At 45.6% G+C, this 11,259-nt stretch overlaps 1 protein-coding gene across 1 annotated transcript; it reads right to left on the bottom strand.

The window, feature by feature from the left end:
* Nucleotides 1–498: 498 nt before the first annotated feature.
* Nucleotides 499–2,718, bottom strand: LOC135983010 (uncharacterized). The gene is made up of 2 exons (XM_065592155.1): nt 1,826–2,718; nt 499–1,001 (listed from the first exon to the last, which is right to left on the bottom strand). Exons 1-2 carry the CDS (start codon nt 2,361–2,363, stop codon nt 499–501), a joined length of 1,041 nt encoding a protein of 346 aa, XP_065448227.1. The 5' UTR covers nt 2,364–2,718.
* Between the last annotated feature and the right edge of the window lie 8,541 nt (nt 2,719–11,259).

Here is an 11,259-nt window from a genome sequence, read left to right as displayed (position 1 = left end):
CACAGCTTACTGACTCGCTCAGACCTCAGCAAAAAGAATATCCCCATTGTTATTGCTGCTTGCTGTGCGCTCCACAATATCTGTGAGAGTAAGGGGGAGACCTTTATGGCGGGGTGGGAGGTTGAGGCAACTCGCCTGGCCGCTGATTACACGCAGCCAGACACCAGGGCGGTTAGAGGAGCACAGCAGGGCGCGGTGCGCATCAGAGAAGCTTTGAAAACGAGTTTTGTGACTGGCCAGGCTACTGTGTGAAACTTCTGTTTGTTTCTCCTTGATGAACCCTCCAACCCCCCCCCCCGACCCGGTTCACTCTACTTCCCTGTAAACCAAGCACCCCACCCCACCCTCCCCTCCCGCTTGCAGAGGCAATAAAGTCATTGTTTTTTCACATTCATGCATTCTTTATTAGTTCCTCACAGAAGTAGGGGGATAATTGCCAAGGTAGCCTGGGATGGGGGGGGAGGAGGGATGGAAAAGGACACACTGCATTTTAAAACTTTAACTCTTATTGAAGGCCAGCCTTCTGATGCTTGGGCGATCATCTGGGGTGGAGTGACTGGGTGGACGGAGGCCCCCCCACCGTGTTCTTGGGCGTCTTGGTGAGGAGGCTATGGAACTTGGGGAGGAGGGCTGTTGGTTACACAGGGGCTGTAGCGGCGGTCTCTGCTCCTGCTGCCTTTCCTGCAGCTCAACCATACGCTCGAGCATATCAGTTTGATGCTCCAGCAGACGGAGCATTGACTCTTGCCGTCTGTCTGCAAGCTGACGCCACCTATCGTCTTCAGCCCGCCACTTGCTCTTTTCATCCCGCCATTCAGCCCGCCACCTCTCCTCTCGTTCATATTGTGCTTTTCTCATCTCCGACATTGACTGCCTCCACGCATTCTGCTGTGCTCTATCAGCGTGGGAGGACATCTGCAGCTCCGTGAACATCTCGTCCCTCGTCCTACGTTTTCTCTTTCTAATGTTCACTAGCCTCTGCGAAGGAGAAACATTTGCAGCTGGTGGAGGAGAAGGGAGAGGTGGTTAAAAAAGACACATTTTAGAGAACAATGGGTACACTCTTTCATTACAAGGTCGCATATTTCGGCTTGCAGGCAGCCATGGTAGGCCACAGTGTTTTGGCTTTTTTAACCTTCTTAACATGCGGGAAAGGTTGCAAACAGCAGCACATTTCCCATATCAAGGATGAATTGGATTGTCCATTTAAAATGGGTTTTCAATGTAAAAGGAGGGGCTGCGGTTTCCCGGTTAACATGCGGCACAAACACAAGTAAACCCCCCCCCCCCACACACACACACACGATTCTCTGGGATGATCACTTCACCCCTCCCCTCCACCGCGTGGTTAACAGCAGGGAACATTTCTGTTCAGAAGAGCAGGAACGAGCGCCTCTGAATGTCCCCTTAATAAAATCACCCCATTTCAACCAGGTGACCGTGAATGATATCACTCTCCTGAGGATAACAAAGAGAGATAAGGAATGGATAATGTCTGCATGCCAGCAAACACCGGGACCATACGCTGCCATGCTTTGTTATGCAATGATTCCAGACTACGTGCTACTGGCCTGGCATGGTAAAGTGTCCTACCATGGCGGACGGGATAAGGCAGCCCTCCCCAGAAACCTTTTGCAAACGCTTTGGGAGTACATAAAGGAGAGCTTTCTGGAGATGTCCCTGGAGGATTTCCGCTCCATCCCCATACACGTTAACAGACTTTTCCAGTACATGTACTGGCCGCGATTGCCAGGGCAAATTAATCATTAAACACGCTTGCTTTTTTGTGTGTAATGTTTACAAATATTTACAAAGGTACACTCACCAGAGGTCTCCTGTGTGCCCTGAGGGTCTTGGGTGAGTTCGGGGGTTACTGGTTCCAGGTCCAGGGTCACAAACATATCCTGGCTGTTGGGGAAACCGGTTTCTCCGCTTCCTTGCTGCTGTGAGCTACCTACAGTACCTCCATCCTCATCTTCCTCGTTCCCCGAACCGTCTTCCCTGTGTGTTTCTCCAGTGAGAGAGTCATAGCACACGGTTGGGGTAGTGGTGGCTGCACCCCCTAGGATCGCATGCAGATCCGCGTAGTACCGGCAAGTTTGCGGCTCTGCCCCGGACCTTCCGTTTGCTTCTCTGGCTTTGTGGTAAGCTTGCCGTAGCTCCTTAATTTTCACGTGGCACTGCTGTGTGTCCCTGTTATGGCCTCGGTCCTTCATGGCCTTGGAGATCTTTTCTAATACTTTTCCATTTCTTTTACTGCTACGGAGTTCAGCTATCACTGCTTCATCTCCCCATATGGCGAGCAGATCCCGTACCTCCCGTTCGGTCCATGCTGGAGCTCTTTTGCGATCCTGGGACTCCATCACGGTTACCTGTGCTGATGAGCTCTGCGTGGTCACCTGTGCTCTCCATGCTGAGCAAACAGGAAATGAAATTCAAACATTCGTGGGTCTTTTCCTGTCTACCTGGTCAGTGCATCTGAGTTGAGAGTGCTGTCCAGAGCGGTCACAATGAAGCACTGTGGGATAGCTCCCGGAGGCCAATAACGTCGAATTCCGTCCACACTACCCCAATTCCGACCCGCAAAGGCCAGTTTTATCGCTAATCCCCTCGTCGGAGGTGGTGTAAGGAAACCGGTTTAAAGGACCCTTTAAGTCGAAAGAAAGGGCTTCGTCGTGTGGACGTGTCCAGGCTTAATTCGATTTAACGCTGCTAAAGTCGACCTAAACCCGTAGTGTAGACCAGGCCTGAGAAGCCAACTTCTTTCCATGCTTTAGAACATCTCCTGTAAGTTAAAAACACAGCTGCATAGATTTTGTTTTCTAAATCAGTTTCAATCTAAAGTCCATTTTAAACTCCCCTAGAAACTCCTAAAAAGAATGGTTTCTACCAAAGGTGGCTAACGTGACCTAACTTCTACAGCATGAGTGGCTCAGCTATTAAACATATGCCAAAAATTAAGCGAGATAATTGGGAAGAAGAGGAACACTTCCTTGTTCTTGTAATATGTTGTTTGTGTGCAGAGAGACCAGCTCTGTGTGTGTGTGTGTGTGGGGGGAAGATTTGGGAATTTTGTTCCGTATTGTACAGTTGATAAATCTGTACCTTGCACAGTATGAAGAGGTAGAAGTATCTCTATGCTGGTAAATCATTCTGCTCAGGAGTTAAATAGATTGACTCTCCCGTCATCCCAGGAATTTTCTCTTTTTATTATCCAATTAACTATATACGTTAATAAGAAATTTTCTTCCTTATAAAATGGCAATTTTCCTTCCATGTCTGGGGCGATATAAATAGACCGTTTCACGTATAATTTCAGTGTCCTGGGACTGATTTGTGAATATATATTGCTGCTTGAAAAGATTATAATTTACAGGTGATTGTTTGGAGGACTTCAAATTACCACCACTCATATATATGGATATATAAATAAAGAATGAAGCTTCTCAGGAGATTCTGCATAAACAATTTCTTTGGGAAGAAAAAGGATTCTCAATAAAAAAAAAGTATTTTTTCTTTTATCTATACTGCTGCATAAAGTATTGATAGATTATTTCAGTCCTTCATTTCTATTTCAGCATTTCTGGATCATTTCCTCTAACATTTTATCTTTTTTTTTTTTCTTTTTCTTTTCTTCCTTCATGTAAATCGTCATGCATTTCAGTCTCCATAGAATCCAGGAAATTTGCAGTGTAAAGACAGACGGTATCCTGGTTTTGTAAGTTTACTTCATGACTACCCGCTGTAAGGGGGATATGAATGGGAAGGATCAGTGGAGGACTCAGTGAAATATCATCTGAATTCACAAGTAATTTATTAAGGGAGGAGAGAAAAGATTTTTCAAAAGTCACTTGTGGGTGCCCAGCTTGAAGCAACTTCAAAGGGGCCTGCTTTTCAGAAAGTGTTGAGCTCCCACTACCTGAAATCAGGCCCCTTCAAAGTTTCTCAAGATGGGCACCCAAAATCACTATTGACTTTGAAAATCACGCACACAAGGCACAATTTCATTCCTTTTTAATTCTTGTATACTGAGCACATCCACTGCCCCACATAAACGGAATGCCTCAATTGTTCCATGAGTCTGTTAGCTTCAACGATATAAAAATGTAAAGTTAGTTTAGTTAATTGTATGTTACTTAAAAGCAGATCATTTGCTATTAATTAACTCTCTCTCCCACAAGCAAAAACATTATTTCCAATCCTTTCATTGATGCTAAAAGTTAATCTATTTTAGCTACAAGGTAGAATTTTCCACACGATTAAGTGATTTAAAAATTAGCACCATTTGTGCAGAGGAGAAGGGATTCCTCCTTAAAAAGAATATTTTAATTGCTATTAGTTGATCCATACTCCATTAATAAAATGCTATCCAATAAAAACATTCCCTTGGAGTCTAGAGTGGATTTACTGCCTTTATTGCCTGCACAATCTCTTGTGAGACAGAGAGAAATTCTGAGATTGCTGCTTTACCTGGCAGAGGTGAGAGGGGAGGAAACTGCATGTGCTATTATACGTCACTGATCTCCTGGTCTCCACATATTAATTCAGATTCATATAGAGATCTGTAAAAATCAGTGGTTTATTACTGTCTTGTATCTCTGTATTAACCACCTCATTATAATCTCAAATGGAATATAAATATAACAGTATCCAGTTGCATTAGCTAGCATTTTCCCCATCTTGCCTTATAAATCTTAGCTCTACATAAAGTGAATGAGTATACAATTTCTAAATTCTTGAGCAGGAGACATTTATAAAAGATGTATATCTCTTGCTTGGTGGAGAGGGTACATAGAGATCCATATTTCTCTAAATGATACATCTTTGCTCCTACAACTTATCTATTGACACAATTGATGAGAAGATGCTGCTGACTCATCTACAAGGCCAAGGAAGAGAGGAAGGAATTGCATTAATCTCTTTTTGTTTTTGCTCATTGCTCTTGGCTAGATCCCAAAGGTTCATGATGGGCAGCTGAATCTCCTCCACAAAATTATCATCTGTGTTCTGGGATCCATCCTCTCTCCACCTCCTTTTCATCAGAGCACTAGGTGAGCTGGGGATACATACTACTGGCTTCAGTGCCACCCAGCTCTATATCTCACTCTTATGAAATATGGACATTTCTATTACTGAAATGTCCCAAAGCCTGAGATGGAGAAAGATGAGAATGGAAATTAGTTGCTTCAAGTTCAATCTAAGGGGAAAGAAAAATGATGGTGGTCAGATGGGGATGTATTTTGAGAAACTCTTTGCAGCTTTGACCTCACTTTCTGCTGAGGGTGTCTGCCATTTGCCTGTCAACGCGGTTCACAGTTTCATCTGAGTCATAGAGTTTTAGGCCAGAAGGGACCACTGGATCATCTAGTCTGACCTCCTGTATATTACAGGCCATCAACACCATCCAGCACACTAAATCCAAAAATGGAAATGAGAATAAAGTAAACGGGACCCACAGTTGACTAGACTATCATGTGCCTTCTGCTGAAATTATTCCTGCTCCTGGATATTCAAGTAGCAGGGGTAGGTGGAAATGCAGCTTTCTATTTCCAACTAGCCAAGGGAATAGACCACTTCTCTTCAGGTGCCACAGTGATACTTGCCTGTATTGACTCCAGAGTGAGCTACTCTACCTGGGTTTGCCAAGGAAAATTATGTGGAAGTTTCCAGTGGGCCAATGTACAGTAATCTATGTGCTAGGCAACACAGACGGATGAGCACAACAGATCACAACAATCTCCCCATCTAGATATACATCCTTTTCAAGGTCCTGGTGCCGTGGTTAAAGCCTTCAGTGGGTGAGGGCCCATCTCTCCCATGACAGCAGCAGTGGGGATGCTATGGCTAATGGAGTCTAGTATGAAACTCTCATGTGCTGAGTGTTCTATATCAACCTGTGGAAGGTCCTACTGCCAGGGATCTTCATGAGTCCAAGTCTTAAAGATCTTTAGAGTACAATTCATGACACTGCTCTTTGCTCAAGCCTTACTTCAGTCATGAAAAATGCAGAACAGTCAGCAGCATCCCTCCTGGAGACACAACAGAAATACCCAGGGGAACAGTGAAAGCAATGAAAAGATTAATGTTAAGGCCCTTTCAAATAGAAATTGTGCTTTTTAATTTATGCATGTGGTGCAGTGATGCTGTACTGATAGGTGATATAAAAGAAAGAGCTGGATGAGGTTACGTTAGATAAAACAAAATGCTCAGTGTATAGTTATTATTTATTTGTATGATAGTAGAAGGTAGAGGGCCCAGCTGCATTCAGGGCCTCGTTATGCTAGGCTGCATACATACACACAGTAAGAAACAATCCCTGCCTCAAATAGCTTATACTCTAATTAGACTAGCGGTAGAAGGAGAAGTGACATGCCCAAGGTCACCCATCAGATCAGCGACAGAGAGGAACAGAATCCAGGTCTCCTGACTTGCAATCCATGGGCTTGCTACTAAACTATGCAGCCTCTCCATGGCTTCTAGTTTCAGGTTTAAATGGATTAAAGCAGATAAAACCCCATCAGACATTTAATAGACTTCACAAGACATCCATAGTTCATCATTTGATGGGGTCTTAAAAAAAATTTGCTGAGGAGGCCAGTGGACCCTAAATTTCTGCCAGGCTCATGAGATCCCATTCCCAGAAACGTGAGGCATCAATTGGAGCCAAGTTTTGTCAGTATAATTATACAATTCATGACAAATACATTTTGAAACCCTAATATAGAGTTTTTACTCTTGAAAATGAACCACAATTTGCCTAAAATAAATATCCCAAATCAGAACAAAATGTAAACCAGCTAATGCAAATCAACACAGCGCCATTGGCTTTAACGGAGCTACACTAATTTACATCAGTTGAGAAACTGGCCCCCTAAAGTTACATCTCTATAGTATACAGCCCAGCTATAGGACTTGTAAGGACAATCCAGTTTACGCCATTCAGGCAGCCGACATTCAAGTTACTGTGGATACCATTGTTATCCTACACTTTGTTTGCGACTGATGTCAACAGTAATTACCTGCATTTTATTAAATGATTCCCTTTTCCTGTCCCTTTTGCTTTCATTAGAAAAGACAGAGCTAATTATTTAACCTCTCCAAAGTACTTCAATGAGCTATTTCAAATCTGACGCAACCCTTAAAAATGGTTTAAACTATTCATTTTCCCTCAATGAAATGTGCTGCAGTTCTCTTCTCATTAATGCTAATTACCGAACAATTCATGTTGGAGCAGGAGCTTTGTTCCTCATCCCCCCTTCTACCTATCCACTCAATGTTTGTATCATTACAATCTGATGCCATGGAAATTACTGTAATATTACAGGCACAGAATAACGACTCTATTCCATGAAATGGTGAAGAGACGAGGTAGATTGTAAAAGGAAAGGTCTTGTTTGAATAATGATACCTATATTTGAAAATAAGAAAGAAAAATGTTGATATTGAAATTGCAGGAAACATGAATATAATTCTATATATAAATATTAGGCTGGGGTGTGCTTGTTTGGCAAAGAGCCTTTTTCTGGAAATATCAAATGAAAGATGGGGAGAAAAATTGACACAATAATTGTTTAGTTTCCCATGTAATATCGAGCACTCTACTTTTTTTTCAGCCATTACTTTTCATTTAAAGGGATACATTAGACCAGTGATTCTCAGACTGTTTTGGCAACTCTACCAATCTCCTACACTAAGAGCGAAGATGTGCTACCAATAATTTAACAAGGAGTTCCCACAAAAATTCTCCCCCTTAGTGTGCTATAAACAGGTCAGCATGTCAAAATGGGGAGCAAGCTATTATTTTTCTATATTACTTTTCCATTTACTGCGCCTACCCATAACCCAGGAAAAGACAAACAGAGACTTTGTGGCTTTGTTCAGAGTTACTGTAGGGATTATGATTAGATGCATGGCTATTGTTATTTATATTACTTTAATACCTAAATCATGCTTGATCAACTTGTGGCCTGTTGCCTTTCATTGCTCATTTTTAATGTCTTGTTGAAATTTCCGGGGAGGACCGACACTACAATTTTCACCAGGATTTGAAAACAGCCAAAGAAGTGACTGACCAGAAGAGGCAAGAGGCACTGGGCCTGGTGTGCTAGCTAGAGCAGAGTTTTGGGCTTTTTAGTCAGGGCTGGCTGCTGCCCACTGCGTGCAGCCATGCTCAATTGAACTGAAAGTAATTTTAATATTTTAAGGAGCTTTAAGAAAGCTAGGACACTGCTCCTGAACAGGGCCGGCTCTAGGTTTTTTGCCGCCCCAAGCAAAAAAATTTTTAGCTGCCCCCCACCCCAGCCCTGGGCTCTCCCCCCCACCCGCACCCCCTGCCGCCCCAGCGCTGGACTCTCGCTTCCCACCCGCACCCCCTGCTGCCCCAGCACTGGGCTCTCTCCTCCACCCCACACACACTCCCTGCCGCCCCAACTCTGGGCTCTCCCCCGCACCCTCTGCCACCCCAACTCTGGGCTCTCCCCGCCATCCCACCTGCACCCTCTGCTGCCCCAACTCTGGGCTCTCCCCCACACCCCACACCACCTGCACTGTCTGCCGCCCCAGCGCTGGGCTTCCCCCCATCAGCGCTGACTCCTCCCGCTCCCCCCTCGCCTCCGGGGGTCCAGCGCTGGCAGGGGCGGGGTAAGCAGCAGGGCTCCCAGGCCGCGCCTCAGCCTAGGGTCCCTCCAGCCAGAGCTCCCGCCTCCAAGACCGGCTGGGACTGGGGAGGACAGAGCCAGGGCTGAGGGGCAGGACAGCCCCAGTGAGAGCGGAGCCCCGGAGAGCGGGACGTGGGCCCCGCATGGCAGCGCCCCGCCCTCTATAGCCCTGCTCCTGGCCGCCCTGCCGGAGTCCCTGGGCGGCTCTGACTGCTTCGCCCAGCCCCAGCTGCGGCGCTGGGGGGCGGCCGCCCTGCAGCACCTGCAGGTGGCTCTGTGTGCCCCGAGGGGTGGCCCCCAGCACGAGTTGCCCGCGCTCGGAGCCTGCCCAGCCATAAGGTGCGGGCGCTGCTTCACGATGTGAACTGCAGCAGCCCCAGGGCGTCCCCGGTGCAGGACGCGCTGCTGCTGCTTGGGCCGGCTCTAGGCTTTTGCCGCCCAAGCGCCAAAAAAAAAAAAAAAAAAAAAGGAGGCTGGCTGGAATGCTGCCCCTGAAAATGTGCCGCCCCAAGCACCTGCTTGGTTTGCTGGTGCCTGGAGGCGGCCCTGCTCCTGAAACAGGCAGGAAAGCCATATGAGCCAAGAAGGTGTGTGGTGGGAGGGAAGATAATACTGCTTCACCAAGCTAGGGAGAGGAGGACAAGTTTTCCCTATGCTATTAGGCCCTGACAATGGCACCAGAAAAGTTTTGAGTGGATAAAACCCTCTAGCCTTACTCCAACCCCACCCCAAACTTCCTTAGCAAAGAAAGGCATAGTCCAGAAGCGTACAATGCAGGACTGATAGAATGAGGCAGATTAGAAATTTAAAAGTAAAACCCATACCTCCACTAAATACAAGCTGACTTGTCTTTCTATATATGAGGAACAGTGGATCTCTCATGTGAGAAGACAAAGATAGAGCACTTCCTATAGCAACAGAGTTACTTCACTGGCTAGAACAATGAGTGCGCCATAGCATCTGTGGTATTGGGGACTGTGCCTTTAAGGGCCAAGCTCCCCAGAAAGAGGGTCTGGGCGGGGCACTGTGAAGCTCTTGTTGCTATGCTCAGCCAGTTAAAACTCAGACACTGAACGAAGCAGCCCTTTGGCAGTATCCTTGGCAGAGACCACCCCTAAAGTGCATGGCTCCTCCTATAGAGGAGGACTCCTGCTCAGCAGCCAGTTCTGAGAGGAAGTCCATGGGTATGTCTGTTCTTTCTGTGGGAAGAGGAAAATCTTAGCAGTATTGTCAAACCCAAATAATGAGTTAGGTCCCCCAAAATCGTGAGATTGGTTTTAAAATCATGAGGGTTTAAAAAAAAATACCTGGGGGCGTTTTCTGTTTATCTTCAGGTGTTGGAGTCTTTCAGGTTCACATTTTCAAGCTTTTGTTCCACCACCACGAGAGCTAGAAATTTAGTGGGTTTTTTTTTTAACAAACCTGAGATTCTCACATAAACACATGAATCCAGGTGCCAGGGCCTTCAGAAAAATCCCTAGTAGCATGAGACTCGTGTTAAACTCAGCATCAGCTAACACCAATATCAGCAGTGGGAGAGGAGATGCTTCTGTACCCTCTTCCACTAATAAATAGACATTACTCCAGGGATTCCTGCATATGACAGCTCAGCAGTAAGTAAACTGTTAGGTCATACAACAATATACAGACAATATGTTCAGAAGGATGCTACTTGGATTGTTTTTTTAAAAAAATGAAAAAGACTGCCACCTCTTCCTCCCGCAACTGGAGAGGAGGGAGGAGCAATGAGCAGCCTAAGGTTGCACAGGGCAGCAGCAGGCCTCAAAAAACTCATCCTTCCTTCTCATCTCCTGCCACTGGTATACATTTAAATGTCAAAATCAGCCAAAACATACTGGTTGACCCCAAACAATTTTTTCCCTGGAATGTGATTTTGCAGGGTATTTCAACTGTTTTTTTCTTTTCTTTTTTCTTTTCACTCTGGTTTAGAACAGAAAAAAAAATTAATATGCAGAATTTCCCACAAAATGGAAAATCCAGTTCCCACCCAGCTTCAGTTTCCTTCCCTGCCTGGACCCCTGGCCTAATACTTGTCTGCTTGGAGCTGCTGGGGTTAGGAGGGACAGTAGCTGACTTCCTCCTATCTGCTCCCCAGCACCAGCTTCACCCTCTCCTCCTTCCCAAGTTAAGATGGGGTGACAGTGGGGTTTTGGATGGTGACATTGGGAAAGAGGTGGGGACAAGGAAAGTGTGTGGTCGGGGTATGGAGTGGGCCTTGGAGAGGGAAGCTTTGGATGGGAGTGAGGATGCTGGTGAAACAAGGGTGGCATTGAAGCATGGGAGACAGTGGAGTTTATTGGGACATCAGCAAAGGGGGCAGCCGGAGTGAGGGTGATACATAATATGCATTTGAGTTTTAGATGTGGTTACTCAAGGTTTTAAAGTCTGAGAGCTGCAGGGTTTAATAATACAAAATAAATGTTAAACTGTTAGTATTGGTATTGTAGAAATGTAGGGCCGGAAGGGACTATGAGAGGTCATTAAGTCCAAGCCTCTGTGCTGAGGCAGGACCAAGTAAACCTAGACCATCCATGACAGGTGTTTGTCCAGCCTGTTCTTAAAAACCTCCAATGATGGGGAT

Source organism: Chrysemys picta, chromosome 4 (genome assembly GCF_011386835.1).
Source record: "Chrysemys picta bellii isolate R12L10 chromosome 4, ASM1138683v2, whole genome shotgun sequence".
Lineage (NCBI taxonomy): Eukaryota > Metazoa > Chordata > Testudines > Emydidae > Chrysemys > Chrysemys picta.
Note: the sequence above shows the minus strand (reverse complement) of the source record. Positions and strands in the feature narration are given on the sequence as shown.